We start from the raw sequence: 23476 nt of genomic DNA on the forward strand, positions 1-23476 counted from the left end.
TGAAAAGCCTATACCTTGCATGCACCACCAAAGGAAGGTAGGGATATTGAACAATTTGATGGCGCGCTGCAAATGTTGTGGCCTTGAAGACAATCATGCAACACTACACTTGGATGAGCCGCGCTGAGGATTCCTGGCAAAACGTTTTACAGACTAATATCTAGAAGGATGTTGTCCCCGCCGATGAGAGACGCTTTGCCTTGCGGCGGTCGCCTGACAGTGGCCGTTGAATACTCTAAAATTACCAGGAGCTTGCCCGACTTTCTAAATTGGGTTAAGATATCCCGATTAGTACTTTCTGTTATCTCGTTTACACCAGCGATTTCCATTCCCTTTTGACAGTCGCGAAATGAACAGGTGGTAATGCTGCCTACGCAATTTACACGACCTCCAACGTAAAAATATCCTTTTTACACACTCCGTCAGGACGACTCCTGGTCTATTTTTCTGTATACTACGGCGACTGTAAATTCGTCCAGTGCCAGAGGGTATAGGACTAAACTTCTTTATCAATTTACACTCTGGTATGTATTACAGAGCTGGTGGCCCTTGGTCGTCTAAGCAAGACCCCCTCGGATAGACGAAAAAATCAGGTGCTCGAAGTTAAAGATTGCTATCAAATTATGAGTGATATAGAGAAATGATCAAGATGATCATGTTGATTAATAACAACCTAGCGGTCCTTGGTTATGACACCAATGACTGGCCGCTATCGAAGCAAGGCTTACGTACGTTCCGTTTAAATACAAGCTTTAACATCCTGGGACCAAGGCTCACCCACAATGATGTGTGCTGCTACCGGCGTATCTGCATTCCATCGAGACACTCCGGACGGCTCCTGTCCGATTTTACAGTATTCAACACCTTACTGTTTCGGCTCTGTTGAACGTCCGTCGCCTGGAAGATATCCATATTCAGATGTCGTCAATTGTCCAATTTTGCGCTAAGTTTTTACCACAGCTCTCGGCGTATAAGTCTTCAATCGCACAGCTGAACTATGCACAAATCAGGTGGTCTAATACACCCGCATTTGGTGGCCCAGTAATACCCGCCTATATACGCAACATTCAAGACTTGCAAGGTTGAAGGTTCCAATCTAGACAGTCCGACAAGAGTAACTCCGACAATCCCGTCTATTTTACTGTCCGCGCTAATCAAGACGAACATAATGTCTCATCAAGGACATGCACATCTACACATAGATGATGGCTTTTATAGGAAGGTAATGTATATTCCCTTTTCCATTGTTTTATACGGTGGCGAATAACATTAGCTAAACTGCTGGCTGTGCCCCTCCCGGCTACACCCAGCACAGCGGGCGCAGCCCGGCAGACGTTCATATCCTTTGAGAGAGATACATTGGCACAACCTAGGTGAGCAGGCGACCGGGCGCCCAACATGACCCCTGCTGATTCTACAACATCTGTGTGCGGGAGGTCTTCGTTGACGAGATATAGCACCCTGGCAGACAATACACCCGCACATTATACTGTAAAACTGTATAGGTGCCGTACCCCCGGCCCAATAACTTCAGGGAGAGACGCAGTTTCTGCATTAGGGCGGGCTGCGAATTTACAATTCCCAAACAGGATAGTCATAAGATATATTTCGAGCTTTCTGATTGGTCAACTCAGCCAATGTACATGCGCACATGGCCCAAGTGTACTCCTTGTTGTGATGTTGTCAAGTTGTCCAGAAGTTTGGGGTTCGAATCCCATGTGGGAAATGACGCCCCTTATGGCCAGGTTGTCAAAATTCAAAATTAATTTTTTACCAAACAATTTATTTATATCTGTAGACTTGCCATAGCAAATATTTTTTCAATACCTCTTCAAATATGTACCAGAACCAATATTTAATTGGTAGCCAGGTGAACCATGACGATGAAGAATATCCTGGGGAATAAACATCAAAGCTCCAAGGGATGTAAAACTACTAGACTGTCTCATCTCTCTCAACATGTTGTCAATACGGTGGAGCAGCCAGGACTGATCCGGCCTGGCTGTGACTTCCTCATCTCTCTCGATCACCATAATTATTGTGAACACGGTGGAGCTGCCAGTACTGATTCGGCCTGACTGTGACTGCCTCATCTTTCTCACCATATTAGCAACTAGGCAGTGCGGTGAAGACTGATGCAGCCTGGCTGTCACTGTCTCATCACTCTCATCATGTTGTCAACACAGTGGAGCAGCCAGGACTGATTTTGTTATACAGCCATGTATATGCAACATAGTTAATTAATTCTAAGATATGCATGCATGCCATGGTGACCAAATTGAGGATCACCGATTGTTGATGTCTGGGACATGACCTATCATCCCATACAGCCATTGCATGCCCCTACATCCTCTATATAATTCACTCCAACCAAGTGGCATGCCCCCACATGACCTCAAATTGAAAGTTGGCTGCCAAATAATGCTCCTCCGCAACCTCGATGCCCCAAGATTGTTCAACGGGACGCGCCTCATCGTTTCAAGGCTTCTAAGCAACATCATTGAAGCTACCATTGCCATCGGCGAATATGCAGGATCAACAGTCTTAATCCCCCGGATACCGCTCATTCCAAGTGACTGTCCATTTCAGTTCAGGCGACTCCAATTTCCCGTGACACTCTCCTTCGCTGTGACAGTGAATAAAGCCCAAAGTCGTTGGACTATCGTTATCCACACCATGCTTCTCCCACGGACAGCTTTATGTAGCATACTCCAGAGTTGGCCAATCGTCTGCCCTATACCTGTATACTATCGCGCAAACGGAACAAAGACAATGAACATAGTTTATCCAGAGGTACTTCGATAGCAAGAAACGCTACATCGACACCACAGAGGTAAACTGCTGACACGCCCAAACCCGTCACCGACGGGTACCATGCCAGTAAGATATAAATAAAAGCAAAAAGAAAGAGAAAAATATATCCCAATGGCGGATTCGAACCCACGCCTATGGCAAGCCAAAGCGGAATTTATTCAAGACCGTGGAATTACTATTCAAGAAGTTAAATATATGTTCAAGACCAAAATATGTTCAATCCTGAATCAAATATTGTCAACCTTGAATCAAATATTGTCAACCTTGAATCAAATATTGTCAACCTTGAACAAAATATATTCAACCTTGAACAAAATATATTCAAGACTCACGTGACCATATTCAAGACGCACGTGACCACAAAATTGATGACGTAGTTGCTCATGTTTTGATGCTTCACAGACTTTCCCGAACCCGCGTCCGGACTTTCCCGAACCCATGGTACTTGTGTTGCGTTTCGGAGCTCGAATTGTTCGCACGAGGGTTTGACACATAGTTGTACACGTACCTAGCCGCCTACACCTGACATGTACTGTAATCCTACACATCATGACATGGATGCCGAGTGAATGTCAGAGTCGATACATGTTTCACAGACATATCAGGCAAATTATAGGTTCAAAATGCGCAATGCCTCTCACCTTTCATTCTTAAGGCCGACACCACTGTATCGGATTCTCGTTGTCTTTTGACATGTTTGAGTGTTTAGGCTATACAGGCAATCAATCATGTCGTGAAACAGAACGCATCAGAAGTACCACAGATTCTACGCTCTACGTCATCAATTTTGTGGTCACGTGCGTCTTGAATATGGTCACGTGAGTCTTGAATATGGTCACGTGAGTCTTGAATATATTTTGTTCAAGGTTGAATATATTTTGTTCAAGGTTGGACATATTTTATTCAAGGTTGAACATATTTTATTCAAGGTTGAACATATTTTATTTAAGGTTGAAAACATTTGATTCAAGGTTGAACATATTTTAGTCTTGAACATATATTTCCTTCTTGAACTTATATTTAACTTCTTGAATGGTTATTCTAAAGTCTTGAATAAATTCCGCTTTGGCTTGCCATACACGCCAAAGGATGCCTCCAGATCGCTGAAGAAGTGCGCGCAGTTAAGGCTACACCACATGACCATGATCAGCCAATCAAACTCCAAGAATTATTCTAAGTGTCAGTTCACTTTGGGAATAATAAATTCGCGGGCGGGCTTGCTTTAAAAATATAAGGTATTTTCTGGGTCAATTTCTGAGACGTCTTTTATCATTCGTGCACTAGGGGTTTTCAGGGACAAAGATTTTTTCCGAAGAGGGATTCGTTCGCACCCCCACCCCCCTTACACTGAATGGCATTTCGACGACACACAGCGGCCTTTCCAACTTGAATGTTGCGCCTTTTTGCGTATCATATATAGGTCTATTTCATCCTGAAGCTCAGGCCAACACCTGGCACTATCGACCGAGCTTATCACTAACGTGTGCGAGGGGAGGAGGATACGACTGACTCTGGAGTTTCGAGGATGGGTCTCTATAGGATCTTTCGATATAAGTGACATGTCGCAGTCTCAGTAGGCACAGGAGGCGATCGGGTGACGCCATCCGGCACTGCCCTCCTATTTATTTGTTCGTAATCATGAAACGAAATTAAATGAATAAACCACATTCCGATGAGAGGAGAGTGCAATGAGTGAGACAACGTAGCGACGCCGAATCATCTTGTAAGTGATTCCGGTTTTAGTGGCAAGATAAAAATGTTTATTTTAACGACAACCACAACTGAAGGGAACTCTTTTGTCAAAGAAGGTAGCTCATTTTCAGAAAAATTTGTTAGGTTGTTGTTCTTTTCTTTGCATATTTTCACCAAATTAAATTGCATAGCTTGTTCTAAATGTTATATGTTGTTCACTGATTAAATCTCTATGTATCAAAGAATTCAGATGAGACCATAGTATTGTAGATGCCGTAATCTGTGAGGTGAATCGAGCACCCCGTTTGACATGTTTTCTATGTATTCAGTCACAGCATGCATTGCATGTCCTGCCGGTTGGCGAAATGCATGCCTGCCATGCACTGTGCTGTGCGTGTATATTCCATGTGTCAATTCATCATGTACAACTACAATGCTCATATCTTAGGTGTGAAGTATTCATTGAAATTGAAAAAGCAAGTGCTAGTGGGATTGGGCAGTCCGTGATTAGTATATTTATTGCATGACTCTCCAGCATGTTTATGTTGAAAGACCAGTTCACCGTAATGTAACTGAGTTGAGTTACATAACATGAGTAACAACGACGTCAACGTGTGTGTCACTCCAGTCAGACCAGTGTGTGAAATGATCAGAACAGTACTGAACTACCAATACCATCCTTGTTGATTTCCAGATTGGATGTCAAGTTTTAAATAGCAGATGTTTTTGCAGTCTTATGATATGAAAATTTTCATTTTCCCATTTTTTCAGACTATTACTAGATAATGTTTTGAAAAATCTGATATGATGCTCGAACAGGTTAGCCTGAAACCCTTGGATGGGGTTAAAGAACCTATCAAATTGCCCTCTGCTTCTACCACAGTTGGAAGGGGCCCTCTCCTCAGGGTAAGTTGTTACGACAGTTCGAGTGAAAGCATTTTAAAAACTTTCAGAACTGTCAGTCTCTCCATCCTGCTATGTCTTGGTTGTTTGCAGTTTACAAATACATATAGGAACCTGAACTTTCATGCTTAGAGATGGTTCAACCAAATTGATTTGTGGTTGGTCTGTGTATAATTCTGGTAATAACCTCGCAGAGAAATATGCCTTGTTCAGCTACATTAACCAGTATAAGGAGCATATTTCCACCCTGTGCTTTTCTTGGGGGCACAAGCCATCAGTTGCTTTCCTCCTGTTGTTAAAATCCCTTGCATCATATTATTCTTGTCTCTGTCTATTTATTTCAAAGATAATCTCCATTTGAATATTTCAGTGCCCAGACAAGAAAGTATCAAGGAACCATGCCATTTTAGAACTTGACAAGAATGGTCAACTCACACTAAAACCAGTAAGTCCATGCCTCAATTTTTATAGTAGCCCTGCTTCAAAAAATTAGACCTTGCTTAAGAAATCACAGATGGATGGATAGTATTTTCTATGTCAAACTCAAAGACCTCAGTGCGTATTCTTTGTCGTTGACTTGACAGGGGTCATGGCCTGTTTCATTGAAAGCTGGATGTCCCACATGTCAAGATGTGTTGGGGTGGGAGGAGGACCATTCTAGAAACAGCTGTGATACATACTACCACATCCACTTGATAGCAAACTTAGAAGATGTGGTCATGTTTTTACGCATCATTTTGTTCTTCCTTCACAATTCTAGACTTCTTACCATGTCATATACCATAATAGAGCCACAACCAACTGCATGGCAAGCACTTACCATTTTAAATTCCCTTCAATCCAATTTACTTGTGATTTCTTTCAGATCCATGTCAACCCAACCTTCTTCCAAAAGCAAGGAGGAAAAGAACAGCAGACCCTGGTGAAAGACAAGCCACATATCTTGGAAGCTGGAGATGTCTTCAGCCTCCTTCCTGATCAGTATTTTTTTGAAGTTATCAAAGAGTGAGTTAATCTGAATAATAAAATTTCACTTGCTTTTGTAATAACTGTGCTGGTTAGAATTTTGATGGTCGAGATCAGGGTAGTGACAAGTATTGATTCGATTTGTTGATCTGTTTGCTTAAACCTGTCTCATTACCGACCAGTACATTTTAAAAAGTTCTTTTTCTCTTTTTCTTTGCAGGGGCAAGTCAAATAACATTGATCAGAATTCGAAAGAAAATGGTCACAACAAGAGTGAAGAAGACATGGAGCAGGAGGATGGAAAAGGATCTGAGGAGGAAGAATCAGGAGAGGAGAAAGTCAAAGTAAGTTGGATTTTCTCAAATGCTTTTTCTCAGAGGTTTGTGGGTGTTCCTTTTCTTCTTCCTTGCTATCACTGGACAGCATTCATGCTGTGATTATAACATTTGGTGTTGCACATCCTTGACTAGCTTGGAATGTAGAACTCACTACGGATCGTTCAGGTCTTGGAAATTTTGCTATGATGACCTCAATATTACTTGGTTCCTGTCACAGGGGCTGGTGCCACCATATGCTTAATTTGAATACAGTAAGCTGGAAGTTTTGCGTAGGTTTTGATTTCACATTTTCCATGATCAGCAAAAGTTTCAAAAAGGAAAAACACTTTTTTGTAGATTATCAAAGGTGCAGGCAATAAAGATGTAGCACTTCCACTCAAGAAAAAGAGGAAAGTACCCGAATGGATGGAGGATGTTGCATCAAAGTCACCCAAGAAGGAAAAGAAAGAGAAGGCAGCCCCAAAGCCAAAAGCATCACCCAAAGCCAAACCTAAAAGAGGTAGGAGGAATTGTTGCACTTTTCTTAGCAGTTCAACCACTTCAAAATCTCATTGGCAGTTTGTATTGTGATTACCTCTGTGGTGAACTTAAAAACTGATTTGGTCTGTATCAGGTACTCGACTTTGACCTATCAGTCACCCTTGGTTGCCACAAGGGCAGTGCTGGGTATCACAAAGCTGCTACTTTAGTGTTCAATTGTACAATATGTAGTTTTCATTATTTTTCAGCTACCTCTATTACTCCAAAGAAAGAAAAACCAAAGCCCCAGCGAGAGTCTTCAAGAAGTACGCCAGCAAAACCGAAATATGCCGAATTCAGTGATGATGAAGAATATGAAAATGAAGACGACTATGTTGAAACGAAACCAAGAGAAAAGACTGCACCAAAGAAAACGGCGACTGCGCCTAGAAAGAAAGCAGCTTCTCCACCAAAAGAACATGACCTGAGGTATATATTGAAAAAAGTTTCTACTTACAGAACACAAAGTGGTATTCAGAAAATGATTTCCGTATGTGCTTGAGAAGTATTTGCTTTCAAAAATGTTATCTCATTGCAGTGATGAAGGAGAAGATGAGGACGAAGACAATGGTGAGGAAAGTGAGAATGAGGACGAAACTCCATCAAAGAGAGGTCGCAGAAAGGCGTCGCAAAAGAAAACGAAATACAGTAAGTTCTTGTCTATTTGCAATGCTTGTGTGGCTCACAGACAAAGCCCATGCTGTAGCCTACCACTACCAGTGATTGTCATTGCCTTTGGTGAAAAGCGGAGATGTAGGTATTTCAGGGTCATGGTTACTATGTCCAGTTGGGACAAGGCACCAGAATGTGCCAAGAGGCCTACCTACCTACGTATGCCATCCGCAAAACCACCTGGACGCTATTGGCATTAGTCCTTTTGTTTACTTAAGTCTGTTAATTTTTAGTTGCACTGGGAACTCCTGTAGGGGACACCTCTGTTGGCAGGATAGGGACAGTGATTTTGGTCCAAAACAGGCCTTTTGGAACAGATTTGTCACCATAATCAAGACGCCTCCTTTATGTTGAGGAGAGCATTTGTCAGTCCCAGAGGTGTACTTCATATGGAGGTTTTACTTTATACATATATCTCAATTCAATTGATTTTTTACAATTCCAGGTGAAGATTATGTCAGTGAGGAAGATATGCCACCTCCGTCTTCGGATGAAGAATTCGAACCAGAGGATGAAGGAAGTCTTGAAAGTGAATTTGAACCATCAAGCGATGATGCGTCAGGAAGTGACTGGGATGCTGATCGTAGATCAAAAAGGAAAAAGGTCCGTGTTTATTTTGATATTAAATCTGGACTGTGTTATTGTCATTTTTTACTTTTATAGCAGACAGTGTTGTTACGTACATGTAGGTCATTGCCTCCCATTGGTGCTGTATAGTATCATCATGTAAATTGTTAATTTTGGGGTTGTCTTACTCTTATACTGTCCTGATGGCCTAATGGCCCTACACATTGAGGTGCCAAATGCCTTGTAAAGAGCAGTCATAACATGAACACCAAGGAAAAATGCTGCCATCAGTTGTCATAGAAAGGCATGTCTCCGCTATTGTCAAGCCTTGCCCACCAAAGTTTCTGATATTCTAGTTGCTTTTAAAATTCTACCGACTGGTCAAACAAATTTTAAAACTATCTTCTCAACAGCCAAAGCCAAAAGCCACTCCTACAAGAAGAATGCCGCGCCGAGCCTCAAGTAGCAAAAGAAAGCGCTATGATGATTCGGATGACTACTCAGATGACGAGTTCGATGAATACATTCCTCGGCCAAGCAAGAGGAGGGCTGCAGCAAGCAAAGCTGCTGGTATGTACACCAAAAATCCTCGGAAAATCCTCTCAATAATGTAGCAATTAGTAATCATAAGACACCTGACATAGATATTGTTGACTCAATATCTTTCAAACCAGGTTAGGGGCTTCACAGCTGCCCCAGGACAACTCAATCATTGTAATCAAGGTGTTTTAGAATATGGCATCATATAGTCTATAGGTGCCAAGATGAATGCATTGTCCCTTGGGTTGCCAGTCATGTAGGAGCAGACCCAGTTCATAGTGATGTCAAAGCCTTGTGGTCAAAATGTAAAGCCTTTTTTCTTAAATCTCACTCGTCTTTTTGTTAATTTCAGTCAACACAAAAAAGTATTTAGAATCAGAAAGTGAGGAATCGGAAGAAGAGGAGAAACCAGTAAAAAGGGCTGCAAGAGGGAGTCGGCGTTCATGCCAATATGGGAAAAAGTGTTACCGGTAAGTGTTAAACTCTAACCTCTATGTGTGCATAAACAAGAGAGCAGCATCCATAGTCAGTAGTTAGTACGGCAGGTTTTGACATGTTAATCATAATGAACAGTGAGCTGCATGGGGCACCTCAAAATCAAAATACAAAATGTACTTGTATGTACCTCTAGATTGCCATATTGTCATTTTAAACACTGTAAATTCTAACTGCTGCTTACATCCTGCTTCAGTAAACAAGCTGTTCACAAGAAAGCGTTCGCACACCCTGGAGATTCTGATTACTCATCTGAAGGGGAAGAGGAAGAATCTGAGGGGGAAGGCGGTGAGGAAGAGGAAGAAGAAGAAGAAGAGGAAAAGGTGGAGAAGAAGAAACAGGAATGTAAATTTGGTGCTGCTTGTACAAGGTTCGTTTATTTTGAACTGGCTGGCTTCCCCTGTACCTATAAATGGCGAGAGTACATTGTATTCAGGATGGACAAGAACGCTTGAAATTATAGGTCTGCAGAGAAATCAAAATAAAGAAAAAAACAAACAGGATATTATGAAAGCCCATCTTTAGAGTCACCTTTTTTCCTTCTTATTTGGTTTTAAATGATATCAATATTTGTGTCATCCCCTTTCAGGAAAAATAAACAACATCTCGACGCATTTTCTCATCCTGAAAAAGGAAAAAGGGGAAATAGAGCAAAACCTAAAGCTGCCAAGAAACTTGCTGGTAAGTTAGATGGGGTGTATTTCATTATAAGGGAGGCAGAAATGGTGACTGAGGTCCGATAAGGGAGGTCCCACTGCACATTCACATTAGACATTTACATGTATCACCAATGGAAAAAAATCTCAGGATATCCTCTGCAAGGTGAGAAGGTCTCATGTCGCAAATGACTAACCAAATTCCTGTAACGCCTCCCCCCTCCTGCGAGATGCGTATGTATTTAAAGTATAACCCCTTACAACTTCTATGACTATCTTTCAGAAGATGATGATGAAGATGATGAAGAGGACAAAACAGACGAGAAGGACAAAAAGGAAAAAGAGGAAGAGGAAGAAAAGAGTGGAGAGGAAGAAGAAGAAGAACCAGAGGCTAGTGGATCAGAATTTGAACTAGATGAGGAAGACGTAAAGAAGACAGCAAAAAGCAAAAAACCGCCAGCGTGATTTGGGACTTGATATCAAATGACTATGATCAAAACTAAATATCTGCGGGATGAAATGCCAAGGAGTCCGAAGTCTTTTCATTGAAATCTGCTTAAATAAAGTGAAGTACGTTCCAGGTCAAATTTGTTGGAATCATCTGTGCATTGAGTGGACAGGACAGGTATGCTGGTGTACCTTAACAGAGAAAACATCTTCTGTCCTTCCAATTTGGCTATTCTTTCAGCAAGGTTGGTAGGATTTGGGAAGACATCCTTAAAACATCCTTAAGACATCCCTGTTCTATTCCAAAACACAAAGAATAGTGATCACATGCAATGCAAACTAACTGACACATACTTTGGTTAGTTTTGACAACTACGCAAAGTTTCAATAAAAAGATCTGGCGTTTATAAATAGTGGATCTAAATACACTTGTTGGAATTCGTCAGCAGCAAATTTGCTGAACAAAGTGCTGTATTGACTGGATCATTTTCATTCATTCTGTAGTAATAGTTGAAGTAGGGGAGATGTATACCATTCCAAAGGTGTATGTCTCATGAAGTGAAAGGCATTTATGTTGAAAGCGATTCTCATTGGAGGCATTTGCATTTTTCCTCATGCCTGGTAAACTTGTTAGCTAATTTTAGTACAATAGTAGTATTAAGTCATGTTGTATGACCAAGAAGGAAGGGAATTAATTTGATGGACCATGTTTTTCTGTGGTGAGTGGACAGCATTATTAAAAGTGGCACAAACCAGGAGGTAGATGGCTAAAAAAACTCAGTTGCCCTTTACAGATACCTGCTGTGGAGGAGGGTGTCATAATCGTTTTTTTCGTACTTCAATATTTTTCCAAATTAATTTCTCTCCTTGTTTGGTAAATGTTGAGTAATTAAAATGCATATAGTTCAGCTGACGAGTCGTTCTTGTATGCCATATTTTCATATTGTATTTTATCTCTAGATCTTTTATTTTGCCTGATGACAGCACTTTATCTCAAAAGGCTTTATCCATTTTGTATTAAGGTCACAAACTATGAAAATACATTTTGGGAAAAGAAATTGGATACATAGATATTCTAAACTGTTCATGAAATTGTCTCATTATTATTGAAGCAAATCAAAATTATGAAGTTTGAAGAATTTCAGGTGTAATTTCAGACTGACGTTTTTTCTCTGATAAAGTGAGCCAGGATGGTTAAGGGAAGCGTGCTCATTGCAGATTTCCAATTAATTGCAGCAGATCTCATTGAAAGGTATTGAGTCGGAATGAAGCAATGTGTTTTTTGGGGCGGTGACTATACTTTTTTGCACTCAGCTTATCCAAATTCACTTTTGGATGTTATTTAAGATGGCATATGTGACGTTTTCCAAAAAAATCCCATTGAAATGGACAATCATTTTCAATATTTTAAGCTTCCTTTGACCAACCTCAGTTATGTTCTCGGCAAAACTCATTATGTATATAGGAGCGCATGTCAATCATCAAATCATTTGTTGGTGAAATGTAAAACCATACAAAAAAGCCCATTTCATACTCCATACAAGAATATCATGCCATGAAATCATCCTTTTATAAAATCAATATCAAAGAATATCACAGAAATGAAGTCGGATTAATCGTGTGAAGACTGTCTTTACTACTGTTCATATAGCTTTAGCAGCTTATGTTAGTCCATGTGCGTAATTTGTGCTTAGGGTATAAAATGGCCTTGTTACTTTAAATCACTGGTACGGAAGAGGTACAATCAGTGTGAATGGTAGTTATGCTTGCGTATGTGAATTGTGTTCCCTATTTCCTTCTCTAATTGGGGTTGGGTGGGGGGGGGTCTCCTTATTCTGTAGCGTTTTATTGGTACTATTTTTGTTCGGGGTCTGCCTTAAGATTTGGCAGCTTATCAAATCCCGATATAAAATGGCAGCTTGCGAGATATTGCTGTTTGAAACAGTGAACAAGGTAAAGGCAATACTGTTAGAGAAATATAATGTTGTGTTTAGGGATGCTGTCTCAGGAATTAAATGAGTATCGTCCTGGTGAAGTACTTTAACAGCACTAATTGTGTTTGTAAGACAGTCTGGGATGGGTTGATTTCCAGTGCAAGAATTGTATATCTTTAGAAAGATGGATTCAGTACATTTAGGGGTAATTCTTAAGTTCTACTTTCCTTGCATGCTTAATTGTCATGGATGTCCTAGCCATTTGTTTCAAATCTCGAAGTGTTTCCGACCACTTTCTTGACCAGTTATTGTCATTTCTCATATCTATATTCCTTATATAAAGTGTGTGTCATAAAAATCATGTTTTAAATGCAGTACATTCATATAAATGTAGATGTTAATGTGTAATAAAACCATGTGAAATTCTATACAGAAAAAGTGTGTTTTATTCAATCATTTATTGAAGATGCCTTGAATGAAGGAATGTCAATTTTACCACTAGCTGATGAGCCCCAATATCGATATTGGCCGTCCACCACAATTTACTTTTGCAAAGCTATCGATTGCTTATCACAACCTGTCCAAGCAATTGAAGCATAATCTGATCCCAAACAACTGAGACAAACGTCTTCGAATCGAAGACGATTCACAATGCCAATTAATACGAATTAAGTATTTGTGGGATTTCTTACAGCCATTGGATTGGTATCCCACAAATAACTATTTGTGTGATATCATTTCTGATTTGGAGTGTCAGTGGTGTGGTGGTCCAAGATCAGAGTCCGTTGACCATGTTGTGACAGATCAACTGGATGTTGATGCCATCGCCATCGAATTTGGATTGTGACTGACATGCTTAACTTGCAACCTGAACCACACCCTAATGGTGTGGGACTGGTGCATATCATCATCATTATCAATTTTGGGTTTATTTGTGGCCCAGACTTCTGGGGACTCTGTCATAAATCGTCTGCTACACCATGGAGGTATTATTAAATACCTCCATGGCTACACAAACCCACCACCACGTGCTATCACCACGTCACGTGCACGGCACGGCAGGGATTTCCCCTGCCTCGTTTTCAATTGACCCAGAAAACAAAATGGCCGCGTCAGCTTCGGGTGAGTCAAAAGCAGTGAAATATACTCTTCCAAAGTGCTGTTTTTGATTCAAAACTCTCTTCAAAACCACTTTTAAAATGTTTTCCGTCAGGTTTCCCTCCAATGTGGAAAGTTTGGTTGTAAACTTCCCTCGGGTGTTGATGTTATCTTGCATGAAATGGCTTCTGGGCCGGGGATGCTCTGTTCTGTATGAAGGCCTATTGTAATGTTACGTACAACATAGGGGGTCTTACTACATGTTGTATGTTGTTGTGTACACTTTAACTTTGTGTACAAAAATATGGAACGAGTTTAGAATCCCCGATCACACCCCAAAAAAAGGTCATCGGTTGACTAACGAAGCACCACTGTTCAATGGATTTATAGTTGAATGCGATCAAACTACGTCATTTCCGATCGGGGATTCTAAATTTTAGCCAAAAATATTTATTATTTACTTTTAGAATGCCTTTTTGTTGCTTACATTGATCGATTCCATTTTTTCTATCTACAGGAAATGTTACCTCCAATTGGATCAAATTCTTCACCGCTGCCAGCATCCCACCAAGTGATGCTGCAAATTATGCTATAATTTTCACCGACAATAGAATCCAGAAAGACATGCTCCTTGATCTCAACAAGGAATACCTCAACGACATGGGGATAGCTGTCATGGGGGATATCATTGCAATACTGAAACATGCCAAGGCAGTTCATAGCCAAGAAGCAAGGGAGAAGGCTTTAAAGGAAACTGTGTCAGCGAGCACACCATCTGTCACACCTTCTCCGAGAAGATCAACTCGTAAGTAGTCAACACTACATGCAGGAAAAGAACGGAACTAGGCCTATATCTACTACTCAAAATGGTGACTGCATAGGTCTGCAGAATAGGTCTACACACTAAATGTTCAAAATCATGGGGTCATCGAGTGAAATCAGACTGTTTAGAAATGTTTGTTTAATATTCTCTTTCGATCTGACGAGAACAAATCACACTACTTGCCTCGTTTATCTATTTTCTAGCTGCGAGTCGGATAGTTGATCATTATCTGGGTAATGATCCAAATGCAGCACCCATGAATGAACCACCACCAGGCCCAAAACTTTCAAAGGAAATGGCATCAAGACTGGGACCAGCCCCTGGTAAGAATATACACTTCAACACTACAAGAGTTTTTCCTGGTGTTTAATTCAAGACCAATGAGGTATTCAATGAAGACAAGTTGTAATACAAGCATAAGGTTGGCTCTTTGTCTCAATGTTTAGTGATTGAATACCCACTGAAAAATAAATTGTGAGACATGTTGTCAGTGAAGTGGTAGATACAATTTCTGTTTTGTTTTTCAATACCCTATTTTTTTCAATCAGCTGGCGGTGGAGGGTCTGGACGATCAACCCCAACACTATCAAAGTCAGCACTCCAAGCCAAGAAACTGGGAGAAGGAAAATATAAAGTGTCCATGCCGAAAGGGACAACAACAAAAACAAGAAAAATTCTTGAAGACAAGGCTTTAGGTAAGTTCCGAAGAAAGAATTCTTGATATCCTTTTGAACTTTGATTTCAAACTGTTTAAAGAAACTGCTGAAAACCTAGGTTGCAACGTTGCTGAAACTGAAAGAGAGTCATGCATTGAACAGGATAAGTACCGGTTTTTGACAACAGTTTGCCTTTGTTGAGTTTAAAATAACAATTACGGTATTCCAATTTTTTCTTCCAGTTGAAGTTCCTGATGTGTCGAAGTCATCTGTGTTTACCCGACTTGGTGACGATTCTGGAGAAACGAAATTCATGGTTACTGGCTTGGCCTCTTCTTCTACTTCATCTGTAAGTATTGTATGTTCATGGTCATTCTTGTTTTTACTTGGGACCCTTCAGAGGCAAGAATTTTTCCGATGACAAAGTCATTCAAGTCATCAAAGACAACATTCAATTTTAACTTCAAGTTCAGCTATCTCATCTGGGTTTTGATGGAACTGTCATAGTTCATTCTTCCCAAATCAATTTTCTAGCATCTTTATATCTTACTTTTTTCAGGGGAGTTCATCAGTTTTTAACCGTCTTGGTGGTAAAACTGTAAAAAGAGCAGCTACATCTACTTCACCTGACTCTGATGAAGATGATACATATAGAGAAAGTGCTTTGGAATATGCTGGAGTACTCAAATCACCGATAAAGAAACAGAAAGGTAGGTTCATATGCTGTAGAGCTTGTTTTGTTATTTGGAGGGGGGAGGGGTCAGTATTTATAACATTTAAATCCTCCAAAGTTTGATTTTTAGTGTGATGTTTCCTATGATTAGTATAATATAAAGTATAGATTTTGTAGTTAAAACGAAGTGAAACATGTAACTAGCTATATTGTGTTAATGTAGAAACAATGTCTACTAATTCTTTCAACACTGTTGATACAGCTGCCTAACTGGATAAAGACTTGTTTCCAATTTCCCAATTGGTAAATTAATAATGAAGTCTTGTTCAAAGCCTTTTATCTTTAATCCAAAAAAAATCCTTTGTCAACTTTTCATCCCAGAGCAAACCTTCTGATTCCTTAGTAGATTCCGAGTTTGGATGCTTGTCTGCAAAATTTTACTGTTAATGGCTAAAGAGTTCATTCAAGAGCTTAAACTCGTTGTCTGTCACTGAGATGGCCAAATTGAAAGATTCTGAAGGGTTTGTCTGCATGTCCAGCATTAAGAGAGGAGGTTTGGGTGTATCAGTAAAATTATAGTTGTTAAAACTGTGGGGAAATTGAAGATATTCTGGTTCTTTTACTACAGTTCAAAGACAATTACCTCCAAAAAAGGCCATCACAATTACCAAGAATATGCCAACAAGAACAATACCCCAAGCTGTAAAAAAGACAGTCACAATTAAGGTCCCGGAACCGAGGGTTCCTGTGCCAACAGAAGGTATCTTCCACCGCGACGGTGTGCGGACAGAAGGTATTTTCGGACGTGATGGGGAAGTAACTAAAGTCAGCATCCTTAAGCGGTTAGGGAAAGATCTCCAAGTAGCATCTGCATCCTCCACCACTCCTTCTGTCCGCTCCTCTGCCAAAGGTGAGGCTTGCCTTGTTTTCTACATTTCTGATCAAAAAATTTTACTTGATTTCATGGTTTGATGGTCATTTATTGCTTTGTTAAGTTACTAACTACCTCCATAACCATGCTTTCTGATGAAATATGTATCTCCATTTAGATTTGTAGATCTCTTTCTAAGCAAGTAACTAACATTGCAAAGATCCACACATATTGTAGTAAATGTACTTATTCACCAAAATGACTTGGTAACCATATTGTTTTGAACGTCTGATGTACCATCAGCTGAGAAAACATAGATCTCACTTTGCTACACTGTATTTCAGCTGCTGTCAAAACTGCCGCCGCCAAATCTTCAATGAAAGCCAGGCTCGGCCCATCACCAATGGAAGTCTCAACAAGTGAAAAGCCAAGTAAGAAGACTGCTGGAGGAAGTGTTTTCAGTCGACTAGGTTCCCGGGACTGATTCAGCAGGAATTGGACTTGTAATCTCAATGAAAAAAGGACTGTTTGCTCACTGACACTCGAGACTGATAATCCTTTTTGATGGTGGAGGTTTTGCTGCAGCAAAATATTATCAGAGATTAGAAGAATTCCAACTTTGAAATAAAATTCATCTTTGAAGGGCATCCATTGCATTATTGAACTGATTTTGTGAAGTTTTAGAAATGTGTTTTATCATCCCATCAGACACCATTGCTAGGTTGCAAGTGTTGTGAGATAAGGAGTGAGATTACGCAGCTCTACTCTACTCTTCCTGTACGTACATTGTAGTTATTCGATCAAAGTGAGATACATGTATTTCCATCTGGTATTTGTGCTCATCGATCGTGTCTTCCAATCATATCTTCCAAATTACATTACATTGTACATCATTGTATATGACACTATGAAAGAAAAGAAGAAAAAAATTCAATTTGAGTCTGTTCAGAACTGAGAACAGAATACTTTGTTGGCATCGGTTTGTCTTGTTAATAACTCAGTGCTACATTTAAAACATTTTTTTGACAAAGTAAGAATTTCATTCTTTATCACAACATGACTTGAAGGGCTACTTGTACATTTAGTGCATAACTCTGTAAATTCTTGATATTCATATTGTACAAATAATGAAGCTATTTAAATTATCCATGTGTACTGTTATCATTTCAATGTTACATGTATGGTAAAGGATGGGCTTGGTTGAAGTCGAGCATAACATGGTCACTATCATGGAGAAAGTAACTCCCAATCAATGGTTGAAATCTCATCAATTCATCCAGCAATCTTGTCCAGCATCCATTTCGATGCAGTGCAAAGTGAAATTGGATGTGTTTGTTAAGTATTGAAGGATGAATCTCAACTTCTTTGACACCAAAGCAACAGAAGTTGATATGGCACAAAGTAAAATCCTATTTAGGATAATCTATTAATACGATTACATTGGTAAGTCACAACCAGTATCCCCAAAAAAGGTACCCTTCCATTGTGGGATATTGTCACATACTCATGCTTGCTGTTGTGTTTGGTAATGGATGGACATGGCTATTTGATTATGGAGTGGCACCATGCCCTTTATACACATCCCAGGACAGTTCACAGCCATGCCGACAGGAAACAGTGAGTATGATCACAATGATATTGATAAGCAGAACATGAAAGACACGAAAACTGTGTGCCCTGATTGGTTGGCATTGAGGACTGAGACAAGACTGGCACACCAGAGGACACTGTCACAACCAGAACAAGATGTGATCACACAAGAGCTAGCAACATGATATTTAAGGAAGTGACACTGAGCTTGTGGTCGTTCCTTGGTTGCCTAATAAGCTAGACAACTCGGGCAGACTGAAAATGTAAACCAAAACCTGTGATGCCAGCAGAGGGTTTGGGCATACATGTAGTTTGAGGTTTACCACAGAGGTCTTGAGTAGACACCCAAGAACCTTCCTAGCTGTCCTTGATTGCGACACTATTGCTGAAGACTATTGCATTCAAACAAGGCTCAGCATATTTTCCATTACAGTCACTGATATCCAGTGACCGAGGCCTTTTGGTATGTACTACATGTATCAATGAACAACTGTGTCTCTGCTGAAAATTGTAACCTTATGTTGATTGGGACCATGTAGACAACCTAAGGCAACCAGATGCGTGCATTACTGAGGACTTGAGGTCTTTTCCTACCAATGGAAACATTGGTCTCAAGTATATTCTTTTGAACTATGAAAGTGATGGCCCATAGAGGATAAAGCCACAACCTGAAGGCCGGTATGAAACCACATCATTGCCATTCTTCGACAATTTACAACATTGTCTTCTCAGTACAAGTCACAACTTAAAACGCCATTTGATTGAGTAATATTCATGGCCTTGTTATGTCTTCCTGTCTTAAAAAACAAGGAAAAGTACAATGGTACACTTAACAATATTTTATTCAAATTCATAGGTTAACATGATGTAACAGTCTCACATGGTCAAAGACCAGAACAATATTTATCATCAGACAATAATGTTGAACAAGAACAGAAGGGATTATGTTAGACACCTCAGCCAGATATTGCTCCTGGTCAGTAAAACTTTGTTTTGCACCAATATTTCTAGATGTCACTACATCTATGAGCTTGATCCAACTGTTGGTTATATTGTCTAGCTGTTATAAGCAATGACAAAATCTGTAACTAATCCCCATGCTAAAAACATGGCCATACAAGGGTGTTTTCCCACCCAAAAAAAGAAAATAGGCACAGCCCACTGATGTGATTGACACTTCTAGTACCAGCAGTGTCATACACTGCTGTTTTTACTACATGTAACTGCACCAAAGGTAATTTGAAATAGAAGAATGATGATACCTGCTGGGGCAGAGTGTAGTTTACTTGCGGCAATCACGGTGGGAAAATCATACAGTGGAGTCAGACCTGAACTTGTCTCCACCTTAACGAAAAAGATGTTTGGACAAACCAGCCTTGAAATGCCTTAGCTTCATTGTCAACAGCGGATCAGTTTCTTTAAAATGGACCTTATATCGAAAGGTTTTTTAGATCTGACGGAATAATACTCTTATAACTTTGATTAAATTCCATGACAACGATGGAAAAGGCCATCCTGGACATTTAGCACCTGAGTATTAATTGTTCTCATAGTCCAGGTACCCAGACCTCAGCAGTTGTTTATGGCCAGCTTTTTAATGATTCTTGACAATTATTCATTCATTGAGCATACATGTAACTTACTGCAGTAATCAAGTATTTGACCATACATGTACGTAGTCACCCAAAAGAATGAATTCCCCAGCTTGCGAAGAGTTAGGCAGGCTGTCCAACTTGCTGAGCTGATTTGCCCTGGGAACGGAGACATTTTTCAATTATGATGGAAAAACTGTGCTCTTGACGTTGTCAATAAGATAACATTGTGTTTAGGTTCTTCAAGCATGATTTGCATTACAAAGATATGTGTGGAGGAAAATGCAATTTTTGCATGGCTCCTTGGTAATTGGAACGCATGCCTTGAAGATAAGGCAAGATTCTCCATCAGCTGGGAAACTGATTCTCCAAGGTGAAAGTGATATTATGCAGGTGTTACAATTACAAAGGCACTTATCATTATTATAGATCATATATACCCTAGACAAAGTGTTGAATGTCATATTGATCCCTCTCACTGGCAGCTGTTGATACCAACTGACAGAAAATCAATAAGTTGCCAGTTGGAACAAATCAATGGATGAAGAACTAAAACTGCCGACTTTGCGTATAACCATGTGCGATTTGACAATGTGGTCACCACGTTTCAAAAGGAACTAATTGGATATTTATCAAGAATGTCTGAAAGTCATGCACAGCTGTCACATCATTGTAATGTACAGCCAGGAGACAATTAATTTTCAGCCTACCTTACAACCTCAATATAACAAAGATTATTCTTCCTTCTCGCATATTTGGATTTGGAAGAAACGAAAAAACAAAAGCGAAAGATGGAAACATCTAATTCTAATAACAAAGGTGACATGCAATACTCAACAAATACACCATGACCATAACATGACAGTAACAGTGTTAAAACATGATAATTGAACAAACCAAGACATTACATGTACATACAAATCTCCATTTCTATAACAATTTCAACTTTTCTCAAGACGAACTACCCATGAAATAAAATTCTTTTAGTTACATGAACAGACACACATTTCACTGTTTTTTCAATTTCATCGTAATATCATACCAGGCTATATCTGAAACAATCAAATTCTCATGACAGTATTTCATAATTGTGTGAATTTTTTCATAGTCCTATGAGCATGCTTAAAAATAATTGAAATAAGAACAAAACAAATCACAGATTTCAAAGTCTAACAAAAATATAAAATCAAAAGTAAAACACTGTTCAGATTCAGATAAATTTTGAAGCTGCATTTGGAAACGGTACTTAAATCAGTTTGCCAAGCTAACAAGTGTTTGGAGTGGAGCTTGAAATAATGAATGAAAGTGCAGTCAAATCAAGTTGCCTTGAATGGGATTAGAACCACAAACCTTTGGATTGCTGGTTCACTGCTCTACTGCGTTTGGGCTATCAAGGTTCCATGTTTGTCTGCAGGGTGTGACATCATTACTTGAAATAATAAAAATGGAAGAAACTATTGATTTGTGAAGAAACTATGTTGAGAGTTAAATTTTTGGCTTTTGTCCGACAAAATGGAAAAAAAGCATTCAATGCCCATAATACACTCCTCTCCAATATAAAATCACATTATTGCACCTAGGAAGCGTCGAAATCAGCTGGGAGGAGGCCCGCTTAGGATTAAAATCAGAATACCGCCAGCGTGAATATTCAGTCAGATTTTGAATATTTCCATTTGATGTGCAATTTACTGCAGAATGGAAGGTGACTGGGCCACTCACAGCTTGCAATGATACCCTTAATAATGCCACTGGACCTTTAACAATCCTCCCTATGAAAGTGGACCACGCCATTGGGAGGACACTACGGCATAACAAAATTGAATCTTCACCACAGGCAAAATCAACAAAATCTCCAGATAAATCTCTCATTTTCATCTCCTAAATTTCTTGATGGCAAATATCATCCCTAAACCAATAATTCCTACTGCTGCTCCTATGAGAACGTATTTGATGATAGGCGTATCTTTTGCACCAGGGTCATTTTCACTAAATGGATCCACATCCATGTTTTGTATACTCCGCGCAACTGCTTTTGCCTGAAAGTGAAAGTAGATAAGACGTGTTTACAGATTGCTGTAATTTTAACAGATTTTTTTGTACAAAAATCACCACAGTCAGTCTGGATTGCACTCTCATTAGCGCATGTTTTAAATGAATTATCTAGTGCTTTTCTAAGGTATTTTGAACCTTACTCCTAGTACTTTTCAAGAAGCTCATATACAAAATGTTTATTGGAACTCAACCTAAGAGGTTGTAGTTTCCACTGCCCATTTTAAACTTTTCAGGTACCGAAATGAATGTGACATTACAACAGGAGACATCATTATTTAAAAAGTTACAAAACATTTTTTTACACATACCAATATGTTTGATTCTGCTCTCTGCTGTACCTTCAAAGACACTTTTTCACCACAAGCTTGAAAAAGAGCCACAGCTCGGGCATGCGTTATAGATAAAACATTTTTTCCATTTATCTCTAAGATTTTGTCTCCTTCCTCCAGCTGACCATTGGATGCAGCGGCCCCCTTTTCCCTGATTTTAGTGATAAAGATGCCATTGTCACCAGGAATGTATTGAGCATCTACTCCACCTCTGATGTTAAAGCCAAGGCCTGTGAATAAAAGAACAAGTGGAATAAAAAGCAGGTAAAACACCAAGCAACATACAGTACACTGATGCAATTTAATGACTTATTATAAAAAGGAAATCGCTTTTGAATGTACCAGTACTCGTGTTGGTGTTATCCCATCTGTGAAATACCACACCAATCATGAAGTTGTCCTCGAAACGCCTAGTGTGGATTTGGAATGGATGCTGTGCGTGTCAACATGGTCGAGTCCTCTCAACACAAGTGACAACGTCAATGTATAGGAGACACTGTCTCTCTGTCTCTGTGTTGGCACCCCTTTCGGATCAGGTCGAAGACATAAAATGGAAAAACCATGCACCCTTCCGCTGCTGATCATGACTCCATGAGTGATGAGTGATGATGTCCCAGGGACTTGACACAAAATATGGGTTACCGTTGGGGTGGGCAGAGGTGGTGGTGGTGATTCGTCATATCATCATATCATGATAGGCCTAGGACTAGGACTAGGAGTGTGTGAACACATTATTTTGATTGGGGCAGGGCCAGCCCCACCCCCGGTCAGGGCCTAGGCCTAGCCTACGCGGTGCCGATACTAGCGACTATCAATATCATTCCTTTTTTCCTCAATTAAACTAACCAGAGTCTCCCTTCAATAGATCTACATATATTACGTCATTTTCACCCATATTTTGTCCTTATCACCAGGAGTTAGGGTTTCAGGTTTGGAGGAAGACACACACTGTAGAAATGTACACAAATCTGGTACACACTTTCCTGGTAGCGACCTTGACCTGGTAGGCCTAAATGCTGGTGGGCTTGTACTTAATTGACCCCAATAATGGTAAATCATAGTCTTAGAAGATCAATACAATTTCACGAATAGTTAAATGTTTATCAAAATTCAAAGCACTAATAAAACATGAATGATGGATCTGAATTTTTATTTATAATGTAAACCATATTCGAATCATATCGGTGTTAATTCAATTATTCGGCGCACATAATCAGTTATTTCATCAATACATAACGACTATTGACAA

General features: G+C 39.7%; 3 protein-coding genes across 8 annotated transcripts; 2 read left to right on the plus strand and 1 right to left on the minus strand.

Moving 5' to 3' along the window:
- Positions 1 to 4608: 4608 nt before the first annotated feature.
- LOC135484289 (aprataxin and PNK-like factor) lies at positions 4609 to 12561 on the plus strand. 4 transcript variants are annotated; one of them, XM_064765622.1, is made up of 14 exons: positions 4609 to 4622; positions 5278 to 5412; positions 5780 to 5854; positions 6275 to 6414; positions 6596 to 6719; positions 7050 to 7212; positions 7442 to 7661; positions 7771 to 7880; positions 8350 to 8507; positions 8885 to 9041; positions 9364 to 9481; positions 9703 to 9876; positions 10096 to 10187; positions 10446 to 12561. In XM_064765622.1, exons 2-14 carry the CDS (start codon positions 5311 to 5313, stop codon positions 10625 to 10627), a joined length of 1815 nt encoding a protein of 604 aa, XP_064621692.1. In that variant the 5' UTR covers positions 4609 to 4622; positions 5278 to 5310; the 3' UTR covers positions 10628 to 12561. The 4 variants fall into 4 exon arrangements, with proteins under 4 accessions (XP_064621692.1, XP_064621691.1, XP_064621694.1 ...); XM_064765621.1 differs by having other exon boundaries at positions 4613 to 4650; XM_064765624.1 differs by having other exon boundaries at positions 4613 to 4650; positions 10449 to 12561.
- A 1080-nt stretch (positions 12562 to 13641) lies between these two features.
- LOC135485112 (uncharacterized protein C19orf47-like) lies at positions 13642 to 17736 on the plus strand. Of its 3 annotated transcripts, none has more exons than XM_064766852.1 (8): positions 13642 to 13665; positions 14159 to 14446; positions 14668 to 14826; positions 15013 to 15159; positions 15363 to 15469; positions 15680 to 15830; positions 16422 to 16703; positions 17009 to 17736. In XM_064766852.1, exons 1-8 carry the CDS (start codon positions 13647 to 13649, stop codon positions 17146 to 17148), a joined length of 1293 nt encoding a protein of 430 aa, XP_064622922.1. In that variant the 5' UTR covers positions 13642 to 13646; the 3' UTR covers positions 17149 to 17736. The 3 variants fall into 3 exon arrangements, with proteins under 3 accessions (XP_064622922.1, XP_064622923.1, XP_064622924.1); XM_064766853.1 differs by having other exon boundaries at positions 14668 to 14787; XM_064766854.1 differs by lacking the exon at positions 16422 to 16703.
- Positions 17737 to 19078: 1342 nt separating this feature from the next.
- Positions 19079 to 23249, minus strand: LOC135484290 (synaptojanin-2-binding protein-like). Its single transcript, XM_064765625.1, has 3 exons — positions 23074 to 23249; positions 22207 to 22457; positions 19079 to 21882 (listed from the first exon to the last, which is right to left on the minus strand). Exons 1-3 carry the CDS (start codon positions 23120 to 23122, stop codon positions 21718 to 21720), a joined length of 465 nt encoding a protein of 154 aa, XP_064621695.1. The 5' UTR covers positions 23123 to 23249; the 3' UTR covers positions 19079 to 21717.
- Positions 23250 to 23476: the final 227 nt, after the last annotated feature.

Source organism: Lineus longissimus, chromosome 3, assembly GCF_910592395.1.
Source record: "Lineus longissimus chromosome 3, tnLinLong1.2, whole genome shotgun sequence".
In the NCBI taxonomy this organism is placed as follows: Eukaryota; Metazoa; Nemertea; class Pilidiophora; order Heteronemertea; family Lineidae; genus Lineus; species Lineus longissimus.